This window comes from Schistocerca gregaria, chromosome 7 (genome assembly GCF_023897955.1).
Source record: "Schistocerca gregaria isolate iqSchGreg1 chromosome 7, iqSchGreg1.2, whole genome shotgun sequence".
Lineage (NCBI taxonomy): Eukaryota > Metazoa > Arthropoda > Insecta > Orthoptera > Acrididae > Schistocerca > Schistocerca gregaria.
In genome coordinates, this window is record NC_064926.1 from 180341928 (window position 1) to 180364951 (window position 23024).

The 23024-nt window shown below is 44.6% G+C and overlaps 1 protein-coding gene across 3 annotated transcripts in view; it reads left to right on the top strand.

The window, feature by feature from the left end:
- The window catches only part of LOC126281604 (uncharacterized), a 1096782-nt gene that overhangs the window by 796389 nt on the left and 277369 nt on the right, over positions 1-23024 (top strand). For all 3 annotated transcript variants that reach the window (XM_049980710.1, XM_049980711.1, XM_049980709.1), the window contains one exon: positions 20608-20695. In XM_049980710.1, the coding sequence (XP_049836667.1) occupies positions 20608-20695 (88 nt within the window). The remainder of the gene's footprint in view (positions 1-20607; positions 20696-23024) is intronic.

A 23024-nucleotide genomic window follows, 5' to 3' on the forward strand; every position in this document is an offset into this window, starting at 1 on the left:
AACACCAGACGGCCTATACCACTTCCTTGGTGAACGCCTAATATTACTTCTCTTTTACTCAATTACTTTCCGTCATTTAGTACGGACGGTAACATTTCTGCCAGGAAATCATGAACCAAGCAGCACAACTGAGACTATATTCCATAGACACGCAGTTTGATTAGAAGTCGCTTGTGTTGAATGATGTCAAAATTCTTCTGGAAACCTAAAAATATGGAACTAATTTGGCATCCCATGACGACTGAACTCACCAGTTCGTGAGAATAAAGAGCTAGTTGTGTTTCCCTAGAACTATATTTTCTTATTCCATGTTGGCTGTTTGTAAATAACTAGTTTTCTTCGAGGTGATCCATAATATTCGAACAAACTATATGTTGCAAAATTCTGCTGCGAATCGATGTTAGCGATGGATCTGTACAGCGGATTACTCCTACTTCATTTGTTGGGTAGTGGTGTGACTTGTGAAACTTTCCAGTCTTTCGATAGGGATCTTTTCACGAATAAATAGTTGTGTCTGATTTTTAGGTATGGAGCTACTGTATCAGCAAACGTTGAAAGGAACCTGACTGGTATACAATCTGGTTCGGCGGCTTTGGAATTATTAAGTGACTGAAGCTGCTTCGCTACACCGGGTATACCTACCTTTCAGTTACTCACGTTTGCAGTTATTCTTGATACAATTCTGGAGTATTTACTTCTTCTTTTTTGATGTGTGAATTTCGGAAAACTGTGTTTATTGAATCAATTGACATCCATGTGCTTGGGAAAAGGGCTACAAAAACACTGTCAGACTACCACTACACCGTTCGATTCTAAAATAGCAACGCCAAAGTCTTTTGTTGCGAGCCCTAATTTCTTTTATTTGCTAGTGATTGTCATTTCTGCCTATGTAGGTGTGAGTCAAAAAAATCTTTTCGCATTCGGGCGCGGGGGGGGGGGGGGGGGGTCGGTTTGAGTGTATGGTAACTGAAATTATGTGAAAATTATTTCGCCGAAACGAAATAGGATCCACTGCCGCACAGCAGGACGGACAACTGTAGAGGAGACGGTGTATTTGTTACATAAATAAAACGCAGTCTTTGGACCACATTCTCCACATTTTCTACGTGACGATTCCATTCTAAGTTGCTCATAATAGTAATCCATGTGTATTTAGTTGAATCGACAACGTTTTAATCAGTATTATTTACCGTGTAAGCGAAATTTAACAGATTCTTCTTAGTAATCGTTTGGAGGACTCACATGTAGTACCGATTACGGTCAATTACGGTTATCTTGCCTAAATCATTTTGTAATTCGTATTGATCTTCTGGTAACTTTACTAGACGGTAAACGACACATCATTTCCTGAATAGCTAAGAGGACTTTTCTCATTGTCTCTCAAATCGTATGTATATATTAGCAACAGCAAGAGAGCTTTCATTCCTCCTTGGGGAGCGTTAGATATTATTTGTGTATCACTCGGTAACGTCCCGCCAATTTCAACAAACTGTGTCCTTTTTGACAGCAAATCACGAATCAAGTCCCATAGACATGCAATTTGACAATAATGCGTTTGTGAGGAACGGTGTCCAAAGCCCTCTGAGAATCTGGAAATATGGAATCAACTTGGGGTCCCCTGCCGGCAGCGCTCATTACTTCGTCTGAATACGAGGCAACTTTGTTTCACATGATCGGTATTATTTATTCTGTAAGTTTTTACACACGGTGACATTTGTGGACTACATCTCGGATGCTGTTGGAGAGATAATCTATCTATAAGTAGGTCATAATACGTGAGCTTCAAAATTATTACAAAATTCTGCGGTAGGGATATATGTGATGCAATCTTATTATTACGTACATGTGTTTGACAATATCGAAAATGACCTCTTGGATTTTCCAGTCTCCACAAAGCTACGATACACTTCTACTAGAAGGGGACCAAGTTGTTTAGCATAGTCCTTACGGAATGGTAAAGTGATCTCATTAGATCGGATAACCTGGTAATTGATTCCCAATTCCGTTATCAGTTATCAAACACATGTCCCTTAGGAATTTTTTCGGCGATTAAATGCAGGAACGGTGGTATGATCTTCGTCTGTGTCAGGCGCGGATCCCACTGAGGCATTACGATATCAATACGATACGCGACACTACTAGTGAAGCAATCAGCTTTTGTAAGCAGCTATAATACAGAACCGCATCACATACGTTACTCTGTTGTAGTTGATTCACACTGGTTCGGCAGTGGTACCACACCAATACGTGCATCTGTCATACTGTTCGCGGCAGCACCCTGTGCTGTTTGCCCTAAGCAACCCGTGTCATACGGTATACGGGGAAGTAAACTGAAAGACATGCGATATGCCTAAAAAAATTGTTTTATATGGATGAAGCAAAGCTACCGCCGTCTGTGTAGTTTCTCAATAGAAATCCTATTTTTGCGTAGTAAGCTACAAAGTACTGTTTTGGGATTAAAGCTTGTTGTCCTCTACGTAGTATTTCTCATTCGATTTTGAGAAAACTGTTGGATAAAATCAATATTTTCACATCTTATAGTGCGACATCACAGCCTGATAATGAACTAGTCTATGTTTAGTTGTTGTCCATAGTTATCGTGATACCTCTAAGCAAAATAAAACATTGTTTATGTATGGTACGTTTCATGATTATGTGCTGCTTCCGAAATGTAAGTAACATATTGAAATATAATCAAAATATCCACGGGTGTACTGCCGGTCTATAGTGTCCAACGGGCACAATATTTCGGCGATCAAACATGTCGCCATCATCAGGTGAACTGACGGACTGAGCTCCTGTGAACGTGCCGGCACGGAGATCCGTACGCTATGGCTGCTCAGGGGGAACTGGGTTCGGTCGCGGCGGCGGCCGATTTAAATACCCTCCGCCCGCGGCGCGCTCCCTCCGCCGTCCGCGCCCCGCGCCACGGTCTCGCGGTGGAACAGATTGCGACGGCGTCTGAGATGACGTCGGTGTGATGGCTCTGTCCGCCGTGGTCGTCACAACTATGCGTTTGCTCGATTTACTCTTGATTAATCCAATCGCTGGTTCCCAAGCCTTGCTAAGATTATAGCCACAGTCACGGTTTATGAGGTCGTCATTGGTGCGAATTTCGATGGCCTCTCTAACAACGCTGTCCCAGTATCTCGACGTCTGTACCAGAATCCTCGTGCGGTCATACTCCATAGCGTGATTTTCCGACAAACAGTGTTCAGCGACCGCCGACTTGCTCGGATACATCAGTCGAGTGTGCCTCTGGTGTTCACGGCATCGATCCTCGACAGAACGCATCGTCTGACCAAATATACGACTTGCCACATTGACACGGAATCTGGTACACGCCAGCCTACGTCAAACCAAGGTCATCTTTGGCGCTCCCCACCAGTGCACGAGTTTTATTCGGAGGACAAAACACAGTTCTGACACGGTGTTTCTTCAGAATGCGGGCGATTTTCCCCGAGAGTGCGCCTGTGTATGGAATAAATGCAGTGCCTACCTCCTCCCTCGTGACTTCATCCATATCAACAGGTGGTGCTGCAGTGGTTGGGCGGAGAGCACGTTGGATCTGCCACTCTGAGTACCCATTTTTTTCGAAACACAGTTCTTAGATGTTCCAATTCCTGGGGTAGACTCTCTGTGTCAGAGATAGTGCGCGCCCTATGTACTAGAGTTTTAAGTACCCCATTCCTCTGTGAAGGGTGGTTGCAGCTGTCTGCGTGCAAATACAGATCAGTGTGTGTTGTCTTTCGATACACTCCATGACCTAGGGTGCCGTCAGCCCTTCTCCTGACCAAGACGTCAAGGAAAGGTAATTTACCCTCCTTTTCAGTCTCCATAGTGAATTTGATGTTGGGGTGTATGGAGTTTAGATGTGTAAGGAAGTCAAGGAGTTTATCCATACCATGTGGCCAGATGACGAACGTGTCGTCCACTAACGGAAAAAGCAAGTGGGTTTCCATTCGGATGACGACAGGGATTCCTTCCTCGAAGTTCTCCATGTACAAATTCCCCACCACCGGTGAGATTGGGCTACCCATGGCGACTCCCTCCGTTTGTTCGTAGTATTCTCCATTAAAAAGAAAATACGAGGAAGTCAAGACATGCCTAAAAAGTTCAGTGGTATTCTCGTCAAACCTCTGACCAATCAACTCTAGCGACTCTCGCAGGGGTACCCTCGTAAACAAGGAAACGACGTCAAAACTCACCATAATATCTTACTCATCCAACCTGAAGCTATCAAGGCGTTTAACAAAATCCACGGAATTACGGATGTGATGAGGGCATTTACCCACATAAGGACTTAATATTCCCGTCAGGTATTTGCCAACAAATATGTAGGTGCCCTGATGTTGCTGACAATGGGGCGTAATGGTACCCCCTCTTTGTGAACCTGAGAACTGTGTTTCGAAATAATGGGTACTCAGAGTGGCAGATCCAACGTGCTCTCCGCCCAACCACTGCAGCACCACCTGTTGATATGGATGAAGTCACGAGGGAGGAGGTAGGCACTGCATTTATTCCATACACAGGCGCACTCTCGGGGAAAATCGCCCGCATTCTGAAGAAACACCGTGTCAGAACTGTGTTTTGTCCTCCGAATAAAACTCGTGCACTGGTGGGGAGCGCCAAAGATGACCTCGGTTTGAGGAAGGCTGGCGTGTACCAGATTCCGTGTCAATGTGGCAAGTCGTATATTGGTCAGACGATGCGTACTGTCGAGGATCGATGCCGTGAACACCAGAGGCACACTCGACTGATGTATCCGAGCAAGTCGGCGGTCGCTGAACATTGTTTGTCGGAAAATCACGCTATGGAGTATGACCGCACGAGGATTCTGGTACAGACGTAGAGATACTGGGACAGCGTTGTTAGAGAGGCCATCGAAATTCGCACCAATGACGACCTCATAAACCGTGACTGTGGCTATAATCTTAGCAAGGCTTGGGAACCAGCGATTGGATTAATCAAGAGTAAATCGAGCAAACGCATAGTTGTGACGACCACGGCGGACAGAGCCATCACACCGACGTCATCTCAGACGCCGTCGCAATCTGTTCTACCGCGAGACCGTGGCGCGGGGCGCGGACGGCGGAGGGAGCGCGCCGCGGGCGGAGGGTATTTAAATCGGCCGCCGTCGCGACCGAACCCAGTTCCCCCTGAGCAGCCATAGCGTACGGATCTCCGTGCCGGCACGTTCACAGGAGCTCCGTCCGTCAGTTCACCTGATGATGGCGACATGTTTGATCGCCGAAATATTGTGCCCGTTGGACACTATAGACCGGCAGTACACCCGTGGATATTTTGATAATCAAATACGCCGGGAGAAACTCAAGTATCATATTGAAATATCTTTGAACTGTGGAAGGAGAGCCGTATCTCTCTACATTCCTGAGGAAATGTAACAGATGAGACTTCTGCAGTTCTGAGTGAAGCCTTATGTATCTTATGCGGCATCGCGTGCGTTCATTATCTTGTTGTTGGTTAGGCAGCGTCAGGGGGCGGTGGGCAGCGCAGCTCCACACACCTGGCCGTCTCTGAAGCAACTCTCTCTAACTTCTCTTTACTACCATTTATCGAAGTTGGTTTAAGAAAAAGGTATCTCGCTGTGTTTTCAACTGACCAATCAGAGTCTCAGTATGTACCTTAAGCTCCGTCTACAAAAATTAGAAACGTTATACTTTTCGTGGTGGGGCAATGTTTTTAAAGTTTGCTACATAAAAGAGACGCGTATAGTCTCACGCTAAAACTTACATCTGGTGTAGCCCTTTTAGTGTTATCGTAAGATCTATACTGTTCTTCTGGAGGGCTCTATCTTTTGACGTGAGCTGGGGGTGGTCTTGGCGGTCGGCTGGCACGTGGGTGTCAGTCCCTTATCGTAGGGCCTCCTAGCCTACACGACTCTGCTCTCGGCTTCGGTTCTCGTTTCTCCCCTTGGAACTATGTCTGTTTCACGATGGGAAGGTATGACATGCATTTAGGCGTTGTGTTAGTCTGTAGTATTACATTTGATCACTCATTGATCGTATTAATTTGGTTCATTTAATGTCAGGATTTATTTGGAGCTATGTGACATACTGCCGGATTTGCTATCATGTCAGGGTTTTCATGGAAGGTGTTGGATTTGCCTGACACCTTACAATATCGCATATCATCCCAATGGTAACAAGAGGGCGCACCGGTAAGTGTCGCATCCCGTGATTTTCACTGCAACGTGTCGTATCGCATACCACATCGTATCATCTCTAACGATGTGCCAACGACAGCGGCAGGCGAGAATGATTCAGGGAGTCAGGGTGGACCAATGGTCAGTCTCACTGTATTCTTAGTTAATAATTCCTCTATACGTCGATCAAAGTAAGAAACTGTCGACAGTTAAGCACAGAGGAGGGCGGGGGGCGATATTGTCGGTTCAAGGTTGTGTACGGGCATCATACGGCTGTGGCACTAATAACTGGGAGTTTCCTTTATGTATGCTTTTTCACGCTGCCCGTGAACCTGCAATTTTGGAATTGCTTAGATGATTGGTAAAAGCCTAATCAGTCTTCTGCGTACTTTCTCAACTAGTTTAAGACATCCTGTCTCGTAAAATAAACACGCCGCACACACAAACAACGCAGTGAATGAAAAACAATCTCTGTTGTTACGTTACTGGCTGCTAGTGTCGTTTGCCACTGACCGTGGTCACTATACTGCCACTCCGGGTGGAAAAGCGATATGACAGTTGTCTTCTGTGGTAGATTTCTTGTAAACAAGTAGTTCAAAAATGGTTCAAACGGCTCTGAGCACTATGGGACTTAACATCTGAGGTCATCAGTCCCCTAGAACTTAGAACTACTGAAACCTAACTAACCTAGGGACATCACACACATCCATGCCCGAGGCAGGATTCGAACCTGCGACCGTAGCAGTCGCACGGTTCCGGACTGCGCGCCTAGAACCGCGAGACCACCGCGGACGGCGTAAACAAGTAGTTGTCACTCACTTCGTTAAACTAATACAGGTATAAACACATACAGTTGGAGGCCTTGTAAACATGCCTGTGGTTAGTTTTCCTTCGACAGTGGGTGTGTTCACGCACTAAAAGCAGAACAGGACAGCCAACTCAGAGCAGCACGTTAAGCATGGGCACGGACACAGTTACGTCAGAGTAGTCGCCCGTTGCACCCTTGTGTTCCAGTGTCTGTCAGCTACTTGTTTGTATAGCGGAACAAACAGGCGAGGGCCATTTGTCAAACGCGGCCGTTGGATCCGTTGTGCCCCATTGTTTGAGCAGCTTGTTGTTAGTGCTTCTGTGCACGCCGTTACGGCAGTAATGTTGCGTAGTGCGTTTGGGATCATTCGCCTTTGATTGTAAATTACATGACAAATGTGAATCTCATTTCCCTATCAAATAACTCTACATAATTCTCTCGCTTCCTTTGTATCCCATGAAAAACACTACCTTGCCACCGTAATGCCGCTTCCTGCTGACAAAGACAGAGTGGCGTATTAATGTCTTGAACAGTTAAGAAAGAGACTAAAATAAATGGAGGTAGGTCAAAATTGAATTTTTCACAGTAAAAGACTGATAAACCTGCAAATGACAGAAAATGTGAGAGTGGGAAATCCGTACTAAATATCCGAGAATTTAATTAGCGAATTTATTGTTTCGAGAGCTCTTCCACTTTGTTTGTAAATGTGTGTACTGGATACCCTGATGCTTTTTCTACTGCAAGGCAGCATTTACTGTCCACTGAGTAACAGAATACTAAATGAGTTATTAGCGGCTTTAGTCAATGTGGATTTAAAATATTTTACTGCTGCTTATGGTTTTAGTTGATTTAGTCTCTGTTAATTTGATATAATTCTGCTCCAAATATGGAACTGATTTCTGTTTTTATTCTTCATAAAATCTCTGAGTAATAGGTGGAATCCTTCAATACTGAAAAACTTTAGCAAACAAATGTACTGTTTCTTAGAACGTAAACCAGAAAGACAATTATCCAGCCATATTTCAGCGCGAGAGTACGATACATTATTCAATAACTGATTTTAAATATGAGAGTTGCAAAACGCGGTATGGAAATATCACAGCTCAGAATACAAACAGAATTCACATTTAAGACAGCTGAAAGTAAAATCACGAACCGTGAATACTGTAGTTTGTTCTTCTCATGTTATCAAGCTTTCGACTTACAAGGACGGAATGAAATTATAATTTAACTGATGAGTTCAAACTCGGAAGCCTATATTTCAGCTTTTAATCGACAATAATTTAAATACATTTTTGTAGCGGATGCACTGAATTGTTTCGGCAGTCCTCCGAATAACATTCGCACTCAGGCCGATGTAAACTGTTCTATAGAAAATTACCGTGTAAATGAAAAAGCCGATAGTCTCTCTGGCCTGTGAGATTCAGACACAAACATTACTTTCGGTCTCTAAGAACTATCCAAACAGATTACGCCACACGTCTTTCCATCAGATCTTTCCCATACACCGAGTTCTAGTACACCAGATCTTCTGCATTCTGTGTGAATGTGATTTGGGCAGAAAAAGTTCAATGAATAATATTGCAAACACAGATTCTCTTGGAAGGGGAAGAAAGAAACAGAGGTTAGGCTGCAATTAAAACAACTATGAGTTAAAGTTAAGAAAGTTAGTTGATGTCATTTCTATCACGTTGCTGTGTCATTCTGTATTGTTACTTACTTTTACGCAAATATTATGTATGATTTATTGGTTGTAGTTACTATGTCACTTCACGACCGCAGTTTTCCAAATTCAGGCCCTCTCAGAGGAATCGCATTTCTTTTAAGTGTCATTTATTGATGAAAAACGATGTGCAAGTTTCACCATTTGTTCAACAAAAATAAAAGTGAAATCTTAGAGAATAATTTTTTTGTTGAAATCTGCCGTGTTGCACCTTCAAAAATGTGTAAATATCAACCAGTTCTTACACCGCTGTGCAATCCCAGTAAAATATGAACCATCATGTGCGAAAATCAAAACAGTGGTCACAGTTTTCAGGGTGCTTTTCTGAATCAATGGAAATAAACCAACAGAAGATTCCTGAAATTAAAAATGACCTCATACGACACACAAGTGTCCATACATCCATACAGTTTAAGCGAAAATTTTCTTTAAGATTCAGCTCGACATGTACGAAATACTTATAACTTTATGGCTCTCAGAAAAAGTTTATTGTGTCTGAATTATCTCTTATTATCACTACAGCTGTACACTTACAACTTCACAATACTTGGTTAATTTTGGAAATAGATAGTATTTTTTTATTTACTCGTTGTTGTTGTTGTTGTGGTCTTCAGTCCTGAGACTGGTTGAATGCAGGTCTCCATGCTACTCTATCTAATGCAAGCTTCTTCATCTCCCAGTACCTACTGCAACCTACATCCTTCTGAATCTGGTTAGTGTAGTCATCTCTTCGTCTCCCTCTACGATTTTCACCCTCCACGCTGCCCTCCAATACTAAATTAGTGATCCCTTGATGCCTCGGAACATGTCCTACCAACCGATCCCTTCTTCTGGTCAAGTTGTGCCACAAACTTCTCTTCTCCCCAATCGTAATCAATACTTCCTCATTGGTTATGTGATCTACCCATCTTATCTTCAGCATTCTTCTGTAGCACCACATTTCTAAAGCTTCTATTCTCTTCTTGTCTAAACTATTTATCGTCCATGTTTCACTTCCATACATGGCTACACTCCATACAAATACTTTCAGAAATGACTTCCTGACACTTAAATCTATACGCGATGTTAACAAATTTCTCTTCTTCAGAATTTCTTTCCTTACCATTGCCAGTCTACATTTTATATCGTATCTACTTCGACCATCATCAGTTATTTTGCTCCACAAATAGCAAACCTCCTTTAATACTTTAAGTGTCTCATTTCCTAATATAATTCCCTCAGCATCACCCGACTTAATTCGACTACATTCCATCATCCTCGTTTTGCTTTGATGTTCAACTTATATTCCTTTCTGGACACTATCCATTCCGTTCAACTGCTCTTCCAGGTCCTTTGCTGTCTCTGACTGAATTACAATGTTATCGGCGACCCTCAACATTTTTATTTCTTCTCCATGGATTTTAATACTTACTCCGAATTTTTCTTTTGCTTCCTTCACTGCTTGCTCAATATACAGATTGAATAACATCGGGGAGAGGCTACAACCCTGTCTCACTCCCTTCCCAACAACTGTTTCCCTTTCATGTCCCTCGACTCTTATAACTGCCATCTGATTTCTGTACAAATTGTAAATAGCCTTTCGCTCCCTGTATTTTACCGTTGCTACCTTCAGAATTTGAAAGAGAGTATTCCAATCAATATTGTCCAAAGCTTTCTCTAAGTCTACAAATGCTAGAAACATAGGTTTGCCCTTCCTTAATCTAGCTTCTAAGGTAAGTCGTAGGGACAGTATTGCCTCACGTGTTCCAGAATTTCTACGGAATCCAAACTGATCTTCCCCGATGTCGGCTTCTACTAGTTTTTCCATTCGTCTTTAGAGAATTCGCGTTAGTATTTTGCAGCTGTGACTTATTAAACTGATAGTTCGGTGATTTTCACATCTGTCAACACCTGCTTTCTTTGGGATTCGAATTATTATATTCTTCTTGAAGTATGAGGGTATTTCGCCTGTCTCATACATCTTGCTCACCAGATGGTAGAGTTTTGTCAGGACTGGCTCTCCCAAGGCCGTCAGTAGTTCCAATGGAATGTTGTCTACACCGGGGGCCTTGTTTCGACTCAGGTCTTTCAGTGCTCTGTCAAACTCGTCACGCAGTATCGTGTCTCCCATTTCATCTTCATCTACATCCTCTTCCATTTCCATAATATTGTCCTCTTTACTCATGGACAGAAAATTGGCATCTGATCTCATCTAATGAGACAGTGTCAGCCGGATATCATAAGTCTCTATCGACTAATTTTGCAGCAATTAGACCGAGTGAGATGGCGCAGTGGTTATCACACTGGACTCGCATTCGGGAGGACGACGGTTCAATCCTGTCTCCGGCCATCCTGATTAAGGTTTTCCGTGATTTCCCTAAATAGTTTCAGGCAAATGCCAGGATGGTTCCTTTGAAAGGGCACGGCCGATTTCCTTCCCAATGCTTCCCTAACCCGAGCTTGCGCTCCGTCTCTAATGACCTCGTTGTCGACGGGACGTTAAACACTAACCACCACCACCACCACCAGCAATTAAAGAAACAGTAAAATTGACAACAGACGGCCGTAATGGAAAAAAAATAAAAACACCAATATCGCAATCATTTGCTTGAAGTAGTTTCTGGAATATCAAAAATACTGTGAAAAAGAAACGAGAGATATTAATAAATCACAACGATAAAAAAAAAGTGCAAGGAATTTGGAACAATCAAAAATATAAGGATTACGTGCTTTGAACTGCAAAAGCCAACTTAAGCAGTGGAATTTTCTAGGACATCGAAACTAGAAATTTAACCAAGTTGAACAAATGCTCTGAACTTTTTCAAGAGAAGTCACAAAGTATAGAGGTGAGCCTATCTACAAATATGGCTCTCATTCGAACCAGTCAGTATTTACGAAAGGAGAGAATGTATTTTCTATCAGTTTTAGTGCTTTGCAGTTCTACCCTTGAAGAAGGCGAACGTTTCCGACTTTGACATAATTCTGAAGAAACGTTGCACTCTCAGGTGTAAACATTTTAGTGGTGTCAAGTCTTATCGTACGCTCCGTGAGTCAGCTACAGAATATAATGACAGAGACGAAGATGTGTCTGTGAATCAAAGGATGAATATAGAAAGTAGTGGATCTTACTGTAAGTGTTCGACAAATTTTATCTTTGGTCTCAAAAGGATTGCAGGGAACATGAAGGAAACATAACTATTGAAGAATAGATTCCTATAATCGAAACCCTGAACTTCAAATTTATAAACTGGTACGTTAGTGATTAAAAAGACTTTAAGGAAAAAAGTAGTACTATTTTCCGCCTTGAATATATGTCAGGGCACAAAATGAAATTTAAATTTACGAAACACGATACGCTTGAAATTATTTTAGTATCATACACATGGCAGTGTGCATCTATTGGAAAGTTGCAATTCTGTTGCCATCTTCGGGGTGGTAAAACCTCTTGTGCTGTAGGCGTACCCATGTTTTGACTACGTACTGAAACTCTTGTCATCTTCAAGATGGGTTCCCCGTAGAGAATCTTTAAGCGACCCAGTGAGATGGAAGTCCGAGGGTACAACGTCTCGACTGTAGGGTGGTTGAGGCAGTGAGGTCAAACACAATTTGGCAATGTGTGCGCGGGTTGTGAGTGGGCGTGCATTATCGTGCTGGAGCTAGATTTGTGTTGGATTCTTGTCGACTGGAACACGTCGAAAACTGTTATTGAGCTTATTCAGAGTCTTTCACGTATGCCTCTGAATTGATGGTTGACCTTCTTGGCATCACATCCACGAGAATGATGCCGTTAGAACCCCAGAAGACTGTCACCATGATTTTTTCGTCAGAGGGGATTGTCTTGTATCTTTTCTTTTGTGGTGAATGAGGATGATGGCTCTCCATGGACGGCCTTTTTGTTTCCGGCACAAAGTGGTACACGTAGCTTTCATCCCCTCTAACGATCCGTGACAGAAAGGCCTCTCCTTCGGTCTCAAAATGCTCCAACAATTCAGACGAAATGGCCTTTCTTTGAATCTTGTGATCGGCTGTGAGCATTCGTGGAACCCATAGTTAGCAGCTCTTTGAATATCCGAGTGTGTAGATCATTGAAGACGCACTTCCAACGCTGACCGACAACTGTAGAGCCATTGTCGAGTTGTGATACGCAGATCGGCACGAGTAATGTCATGTGCATGATTCAGCAAGTCTGGAACAGCGGCTGTGACAAGACACCCCGAGCGTGGCTGATCATGGAACTCAAATTCTGCATTTCCTGAGGCGGTAAATGTCTTTACCCATCGCCCAGCTGTATTCCTACGAACTGCATCAGCGCCATACACTTCACATACATGTTGTTGGACGTTCACCAACGCTGAATTTCCTGCACACAAGAATTCAATAACAGAACGCTGATTGTAACGTGAGTCGTATGTATACGCCATTTTGGCGCAGTACTACGGCTCTGCCATACATCAGAACGGTTCGAAACTTTGCCGGCGCACAGTACAAACATCAAATGTGAAGTACCGATAAGGACTTTTGTCTATGTATATTAATGGCGTTTTTTTAAAAAAAGTGGGACGTTACTTATTGAACGACCTGCATACATCCCACCTCATTGTCGTTGTGTACTGGAGATGAGCGAAACGACGATGGGGCGAGGGCAGGATGGAGACGTCAATGAGGAGATGGAAGCCGAATCTGAAGTGCTGAGCATTCGCCTGCAGCCCCGGCAATGGGAGCCCGCCTGTGAATACCAGCCTAAAAACTGGGCAGAGGACGTGCACACACATCCAGAGGCGAAGCAGCAACCGGAGGTGGAGAAATCCCGAGGATTACTGAGGTCCGTTGACAGTCACAGTCATTTCAGGAATCTGTCGAGACAAATGATCGATGACAGGGCCTGAACTGTGCAACGAGCCATTTTAGAATGCGTAGGAACCGTGAAGGGAAATTTCCTGACAGCGTCAGCGACGATGAGCCAACATGTATTCCAGTAAGGTCTCACAAAATCCGAGGGGAGGCGTTGCCTATGTGCTTGAGGTTTTGGCCAAGGAAAGAATTGCTGAGCCAGGGCTGATTGAAGCACCGCACAGGCTCTGAGAAGTCTACTGTTCAGTTTCCGCATCCAGACTTTGACAAGTGCCATCGCACCAACTGCTTGGAGCGACGACGCTCCAGTGACCTTGGGTGTAGCAAACGAAGCACATAAAGCTAGAGGACATGGTGAGCCATAACGCTTGACTGGTCATTTTCGGTGCCAAGTAAAATCACACCCTGGTGAATTGCAAGGTTGTGCCGACTACCAAAGCATCAGTGGACGACCGAGCTACGAATCTGAGTGGCTGAACGTGGCTAGATAGTGTGCACGTAGTGCAACAGAATTTGCAAATCAGAATCTGCTGCTGTGGCCTGGGCAATTTGCGGAAAGCCTTCCAAGGGATCTGTGTCTTCTGCACCAATGAAGCAACAAGAAGCAGGGGACGAGGTGAATGCGGGATCTGGAGTAATAGAAAGGCGATAAAGATCATCTTCGTTGGCATCCTTAGAGGTGATCCAATACGCAATCTAATATTTGTTATTTGAGAAAGGAAGAACCAAAAAAAAAAATGGTTCAAATGGCTCAGAGCATTATGGGACTTAACTTCTAAGGTCATCAGTCCCCTAGAACGTAGAACTAATTAAACCTAACTAACCTAAGGACATCACACACATCCATGCCCGAGGCAGGATTCGAACCTGCGACCGGAACGGACGCGCGGTTCCCGACTGTAGCGCCTAGACAAAGAAGAACCAATTCTCACCGATTCTGCACTGTGCGAGTTGGTACTGACTGAGAAGGGCTAAACAAAGACTGTAGAGGTTTATGGTCAATCACCAACGAAAGTTTTCTTTCATAAAGATACTGGTGAAACTTATTGAAACCATAGAGAATAGTGAGAGCCTCCTTTTCAATGTACGGGTAACTGCACTGACCTTGGTCCAGTAACATCTAAGCAAAGGCAATCAGCCTTTCAACGGCACAAAGTTTATGCGAAAATACTGCCCCGGTGCCATAAGCAGAAACATCCGCACCCAAAACCACAAAATTGGTTGGAACAAAATGATCAGTGCATCTATGACTAATCAAAGTATCCTTCAACGTCTGGAAAAACGACTGAGATGTCTGAGAAGAAACAAAAGGAACCTCATTTCTGTGCAAAGGATGCAAGGGAGCCTCAACCTCAACGGGGCTGGGAATACAGGATGATTACAATTAAACTTTCAAATCGCTGTACAAATAACACCACTGGTCAGAATGACGTCGGAGAAGGGGGAAAACATATGGCAGAAGAAACTAATAGTTACAGAATTTAGGAATCGATGGCGCTGTAACCATCATAATTTAATAGCTGTCGACTTCAAATGACAAATTAATCATACAACAATGCCAAAAGTGTACGTTTGACGCTAAGCAAACTGTACTACTCAGTGTGCATGGGTGAACAGGTGTGATACTATTTGTTACGAAAGCCGTTCCACCACGGCTGGTCATATTACACCGCACTGAAAAATCGGTTTTTAATTGTCCTGGGGCAAAAACCGCATAAAAAGCATCCGTCAAAATCAAACCAGATTATTAATTTCCGTGTGACTGATGCAAAACAGGCTCGATATGCTGTCCACCGTTCTGTGCAACAAGTTGAAATCGAGGAAAAACATGTTCCATAACTGATTGAAGTGTTTCCTGGGTCATGTACAGAATGTGTTGTGCAATGCATGTCTTCAATGCAGTCGAACAGTCAACACATCTTTCAGAGAGCCCCACAGCCTAAAGTTAGACGGATTAAGATCAGAAGATCGGGACGGCCATGGCGTAGGGCAATGGCAGCTGATAATTCAACACCCCTGGAAATGGAAAAAAGAACACATTGACACCGGTGTGTCAGACCCACCATACTTGCTCCGGACACTGCGAGAGGGCTGTACAAGCAATGATCACACGCATGGCACAGCGGACACACCAGGAACTGCGGTGTTGGCCGTCGAATGGCGCTAGCTGCGCAGCATTTGTGCACCGCCGCCGTCAGTGTCAGCCAGTTTGCCGTGGCATACGGAGCTCCATCGCATTCTTTAACACTGGTAGCATGCCGCGACAGCGTGGACGCGAACCGTATGTGCAGTTGACGGACTTTGTGCGAGGGCGTATAGTGGGCATGCGGGAGGCCGGGTGGACGTACCGCCGAATTGCTCAACACGTGGGGCGTGAGGTCTCCACAGTACACCGATGTTGTCACCAGTGGTCGGCGGAAAGTGCACGTGCCGGTCGACCTGGGACCGGACCGCAGCGACGCACGGTTGCACGCCAAGACCGTAGGATCCTACGCAGTGTCGTAGCGGACCGCACCGCCACTTCCCAGCAAATTAGGGACACTGTTGCTCCTGGGGTATCGGCGAGGACCATTCGCAACCGTCTCCTTGAAGCTGGGATACGGTCCCGCACACCGTTAGGCCGTCTTCCGCTCACGCCCCAACATCGTGCAGCCCGCCTCCAGTGGTGTCGCGACAGGCGTGAATGGAGGGACGAATGGAGACGTGTCGTCTTCAGCGATGAGAGTCGCTTCTGCCTTGGTGCCAATGATGGTCGTATGCGTGTTTGGCGCCGTGCAGGTGAGCGCCACAATCAAGACTACATACGACCGAGGCACACAGGGCCAACACCCGGCATCATGGTGTGGGGAGCGATCTCCTACACTGGCCGTACACCTTTGGTGATCGTCGAGGGGACACTGAATAGTGCACGGTACATCCAAACCGTCATCGAACCCATCGTTCTACCATTCCTAGACCGGCAAGGGAACTTGCTGTTCCAACAGGACAATGCACGTCCGCATGTATCCCGTGCCACCCAACGTGCTCTAGAAGGTGTAAGTCAACTACCCTGGCAAGCAAGATCTCCGGATGTGTCCCCCACTGAGCATGTTTGGGACTGGATGAAGCGTCGTCTCACGCGGTCTGCACGTCCAGCACGAACGCTGGTCCAACTGAGGCGCCCGGTGGAAACGGCATTTCAAGCCGTTCCACAGCATCTCTACGATCGTCTCCATGGGAGAATAGCAGCCTGCATTGCTGCGAAAGGTGGATATACACTGTACTAGTGCCGACATTGTGCATGCTCTGTTGCCTGTGTCTATGTGCCTGTGGTTCTGTCAGTGTGATCATGTGATGTATCTGACCCCAGGAATGTGTCAATAAAGTTTCCCCTTCCTGGGACAATGAATTCACGGTGTTCTTATTTCAATTTCCAGGAGTGTAGCATTTTCAAATTGACGCTTCAGCAACAGTTTAACTCGATTTTCAATGTGCGAAGAAGCGCCATCTAACATGAATATGATCCCATCCACACATCCATGCCGTTGGAAAGCTGGAATGTCGTGGCTGCACAAAGGACACTCATACCGCTTACCAGTGACGGTACAAGTAACAGGACCGGAAGCACCTGTATCTTCCAAAAAATATAGCCCTATGATAAATGATGCCGTTAATCCGCACTACACAATGGCCTTTTCAGGACGAAGTTGTAGTGGTTCATTTCCGTCTGAATTTTCCGTTGCTCATATTCGACAATTCTGTGTATTGACGTATCCTGTCCGATGAAAGTTGGGTTCATCTGTCCACAAAATCTTCAACGGCCAATCATTGTCCACTTCCATGCGAGCAAGAAATTCTAAAGCAAAGGTCTCTCTTTCTGGCAGATCTACAGAACGTAAATCGTACATATGGGGAATTTTGAATGGATAGGAAAGAAGGATATTTCGTAGGAGTTTACACACTTTGCTCACGGATATGTCCAATGTTCGGGTGAATCTCCGTGCACTACACGTTTGCACACCACCACTCGTCTCCTCCTGTATTGCTGTGGCCACTGCTTCCACTGACGTCGAATCAATTCGTTTCCTCCCTCGAATTACCGAATCATTTTCTCCAGACCCTTGGCAGTCATCGGACCAACGCCTTTTTTCAAAGCCTTCAATGTCCGGGACTTGGACAGAGCGAAATGTGCACAGCCATCATTCCTGTTATACAGCTTTACAAGCAGAGCGCGATCGCCGCGCGGGATTAGCTTAGCGGTCTGGACCGTGCCGGTGGTCCTGGCTGAGGTTCGAGTCCTCCCCCGGGCATGGGTGTGTTTGTTCGTCATTAGGATAATTTAGGTTAAGTAGTGTGTAAGCTTAGGGACTGATGACCCTAGCAGTTAAGTCCCATAAGATTTGACACACATTTGAAAAAAAATGGTTCAAATGACTCTGAGCACTATAGGACTTAACATCTGAGGTCATTAGTCCCCTAGAACTTAGAACTAATTGAACCTAACTAGCCTAAGGACATCACACACATCCATACCCGAGGCAGGATTCGAACCTGCGACCGTAGCAGTCGCGCGATTCCGAACTGAAGCGTCTAGAACCGCTCAACCACACCTGCCGGCGGACACCCTGGTTATTAATGACGTATCCTAAGTAAGCAAGTACAGTCTGAAACACACACACACACACAAATATTTCTCTGTTACGTTTGAGACCTGCTGCAGACAACACGGTCATTTGGAGTGTTAGCTGCGACGACAATTTCATCTATATTATTTTAGCAAAACGTAGCTTTTGCAGTCATCTGCTCCAGAATGTGCTGAAATACAGCGAGCGGGTGTAGAATCGCTGCGAAATGTGAATGTCAAAAATTTGAAGAGACCCAGATCCAACAATTCTTCCAGATGCGGCAAGGGGTAACAGTTTTCTAGAAATAGGTGCACAGCCGAATTCTGCAGTATCGCTTCTTTAGAATAATAAGAGAGTAGACCCACTGATTTGCAGTAACGAGTGCTTCGAGGCCGCTATCTTGCAAAGCAGTGAGTTCCTGATCCACTTGTTATCTTAAGAGCCTAAGAACAGGTCGAGCTATAACAAAACGTGGCTGTGCATTGTCTTTCATTGTGACAAGGGCAACAAAATTACGGGCTTTGCTTACAGCCTCACAATACAAATCCTGAAATTTTGCACATAACCTAGAAACACTGCCCCGTGGATCATAATAAGAAACAGAAAGTGCATTGTCCTGAATGTTTAACCTAAACAAATGAAAACTAAAAATATTAGTTCTGTCTCGGGAGTAAAACATTGTAAATTTCACTATCTTCATCAAATGTCGGAAAGTTGCATGAAGGCTACAACTGCCTAAGCCAGAAATGTGTAGGCTGTTATATGCCGTCAACATGTGTTGTGATGTGCACAACTTAGGTCTGCCAAGCAGTCCTTAAATGCTACGGTTCGGCGAAGTCTGAAGCTCCAGTGATAAGTGGCAAACGATCCAGCATTAGTAAGAGAAGCGAAATGCTTTTTATCTTTACACAGTACCGCAGATGAGATGGGAGCCTTTCTGGATCGGCTGTTACACTGTTCCTCTGCCCTAATGACACTATGGCGTTTTGGAAACACGCTGGACACGGTTTGTGATTTAGATTTACCTGAAGGAGTGGCAGGAGGAGGTGCATTACGCTTCTGTAAGCACACAGACTGATATGTGCCTGTATGCTCCAAAAAAAAAGCAAGTCACTTGACGCGAGAGGCAATATCGGTGATCATGTGCGGTATTACAGCGAGGAGAGGAGTTCACACCTTGTTTGGGACGTGACAAGTGTTTAGGCGAGCGCTGTGGCTGTGACCGGCCAGGCCGCTGTCGACAAGCTGGATGCGAGGTTTCTTTGTCTAATAAACAAGAATGTTTGTCAACACCTTTTATGTGATTCACTGCGACGTATGAACTGAATTGTGTGAGGTACTGCGTTCAATCTCCCTCCGCTTCGACAAACTCACGAAATGGGGGCGCATACTTAGGCGATGTTGGCGGTGGCGCTGCGGTTGGGTCCGGCGTCTTGTGTGAAGTCATCTCCGCCGTTACGAAGAGATTTATCACTTGAAGCAATTGCGCCACTTGTTGGCTCTGAAACTGAACGAACCGAGTCAGGCTAACTACAGGCAGCGCAACAGTCGATTGCGGCGCAGTAGCCATGATCAGCTAAGCAATGCAAAAAAATAAGACAGTTAAGGACAAAGAAAGCAAATGAGGGGTGCAAAGAAGTCTAAAACATGAAGAGCAGAAGCAAGTCAAACACAGGGGACAAAAAGACAACCAACCTAAAGAAACGACTAAAAAGACGACAGAATACGGAGAAAGCAACTAGAATTGACTACCACTCATATCTGTGAATACATCTCACCACATGTGTCGTGTATGGCTTCGTACACAATGGTGAGCAGAGATGGGCTACAGAGAGGTGCGTTAACTGTTTTCATAGGAAAACAGTGCAGAAGCGGAAATGATTATCGAGGAAGTTAACACTGTAAACAGAGGATTTACTTAACTTGTATTTCTCCAAGCATACGAATTTCCATAACAAATAATACAGCAAGGATTCGAATGTAGCTTGTACAGTGACAATTAGGATGAGTTTCACGTACTAAGCAGAAGTGATGGTTTCGTAGCCTTGAGGCTCCAAGTGTGTGGAGCGGCTTCCCCCGGCCGTCCTATATTGCGGCGGCGGAGGGCGCTCATAATCTACAGCCTCTGGAGGCATGGCTCAGCAGGTGCGGACCATTGGGTCCGCCACATACCGTGCGACTGCTGTCAGTGTCTAACGCAAACTTGCAATTCTGTTGTCGACTTCCCGACACACGTGGGGTTGTATCGATATGTAGTAACACTCTGTGCTGTGTTTCTGAGCAGAGGGTACATCAGTGTGGTGATGATATTGCGGCTCGTTTCTGGGCTAAAAGGGTATCCTGTTTCAGCTTGTGGTCTTTTATTGCATTGTAGTGAACTATGAAAAAATGTTTACAGTGTGTTTCTGGTAGGATGAATAATCATAACCGCGTAGCTGGTTTTGGACATACTATGAAAACGCCACTCCTTTTGCAGAACATCTCCATCCTGGTGGTGCTGCTCTATAGTTGGAGGATCGGAGCAAACGCCAACCGACACGCCGCTCTTCAGGACGTCTACTACGGTGAGATCCTTCATATTGCATTACTGTTCGGCATATGTTACCCATTAGTTTCTCTGCATGTCTACTGACCTTGATAAAATAAGTTCTCAAAATATGATATCTCTGTACTTATATGTCAATTGCCATATTTCATCCTACGACAAATTTAGTTGTACAGTCAGATAATCTCGTACAATTTAAATTGGTTTCCCCTTGCAAGTCATTGGAATTTAGATGAAAAGAGTCTAAAATACTACCGTGGCACTCCGTGCCCTCCAGGTTAAGGGAAAAAACTAATAGGAATATCGGTACCTGGCGAAGACAAGGAGAAAGCGACGCAATCTAAGCAATAACTTTCGCTAGGTATAGGGTAGAACTAATTAATGTTGCGTCTAATAAGCTTTGGCTTCTGGAACAGAATAAATGGCCTTTCGCACAGGTGCACGTAACTGCAGCATTATGTTTATTGGCATGCTATACCATGTGTAGTAAATGAACTGCCAGCCGCTGTGGCCGAGCAGTTCTTGGCGTTTCAGTCTGGAACCGCGCGACCGCTACGGTCGTAGGTTCGAGTCCTGCCTCGGGCATGGATGTATGTGATGTCCTTAGGTTAGTTAGGTTTAAGTAGTTCTATGTTCTGAAACATTTTAAGTAAATGAACTTTCCGATTTCCTTGAGGTACAGTGGTGTACTTTTGCTACCTCTAGCTCTGCATTATAGATTACAATACCTCAAAAATTTTTGTGATTCTGGAGTGCACGGATGACGTGTTCTTTCACCTAAACTAAAAAAAAAAGACTTAGGTATTTCCAGCAGGTGTTCTCATGGTGAAGAAAAAGTTCTATGGTGAGAGAAATATCTGTGTCACAGAATGGAGCTGATCCCATAATACAGTTCAACAGACTAAATCAGTTATCTTTCCAAATGAAATTTATATAACTTATTTTGCAGTTTCGGTTACAAATTGCTTACAGTATGAGTAGTTTCGAGCTCCCTCGCTCATTTTCAGATTTATGTACTTGCCTCAGCAACCTTTGTTCTCTCTATCACTACTACACGTGAGAAACTGTGTTCGGATGTGGAACTGTGTCTGAAATTCAAATATCAACAGAGGTGCTGATTTCTCTCGCGAAGAATATGTTGGCTATAGCGCAAATACCTTTCGTTCCCATGTAATGTTTCCGTTCCCGTGTAATGTTTTCTGATGAGAACTGGTTCCGCCTCGATCCCAGTGATGACTTGCGTTAGTTCGGAGGACGCCAGTTGATGGCCTTCAACCAACCTGTCTTCGTGCTAGACCCACTGGACCTACGCCTGTAGTTAAGGTCTGGGATGTGACTTCGTTCGATGGCAGAGGCACTCTCGTGCTTATCCCATGCACACTGACTGCAAATCTAAAATTCAGTTTGGTGATTCGACCTGTTGTGCTGCCATTCATGAACAGCATTCCTGGGGGTGTTTTCAACAGGATATCTCTCGCCCAAATATCGCTGTTGTAACCCAACATGCTCCACATAGTGTCGACATGTTGCCTCTGTCGGTTCGAACATCAGATATGTCTCCAATCGGGCACATATGGGAAATCATCCTATGGCAACTCCAGCGCCATCCACAAACAAGATTAACCGTCCCTGTATTGACCGTCCATGTGCAACAGGCTAGGAACTCCATCCCACAAATATCTATTCAACACCATGAGCGCACGTTTGCATGATTTAATTCAACATTCTGACGGTTACACCGGTTGTTAACGTACCACCATTTGACATTTGCAATGGTCTATCTCGCCCTTACCTTAATCTGTGATGCTGCAACATTAATCAGTTAAATATATCGCCTAGACAAAAGTATTCCCGAAATGTCATCACTGTAGACTAATGTTTTTTGTGTTGTATTTTTTTCCTTTAGTGTATTTTACAAGTCACTGAGTTAGTCGTATCGATTGACTTTACGCCACACATAGTCCCACAAATGCTGTCGAGGCACTAAAGAAAAATGTCATGTCACTAGGGCCTCCCGACGGGTAGACCGTTCGCCACTTCGGCGACTTGCGCTTCGTTTCGAGGGACTTGGAAGGCGACTATAAGATGTTGCAAGTCTTTTGGGTGAAATTAAAACAAGTGACACCAGGTCCACAATCGATTATATTGAGATAGGGGAACCGATGATCGGAAATGCATATTTATTATATTCTGGACATACACAGCATACGCTGCATAACAACAACGTAGCTCATTGTAATATTTCAAAGTGACGACGGCCTGTCTCAATGCATGAATAACAACGGCGCCTGCAATTCTGCGGCACTCTCTCGAAGAACCGTGGTGTCTGTTGTACCTGGACACCGGCA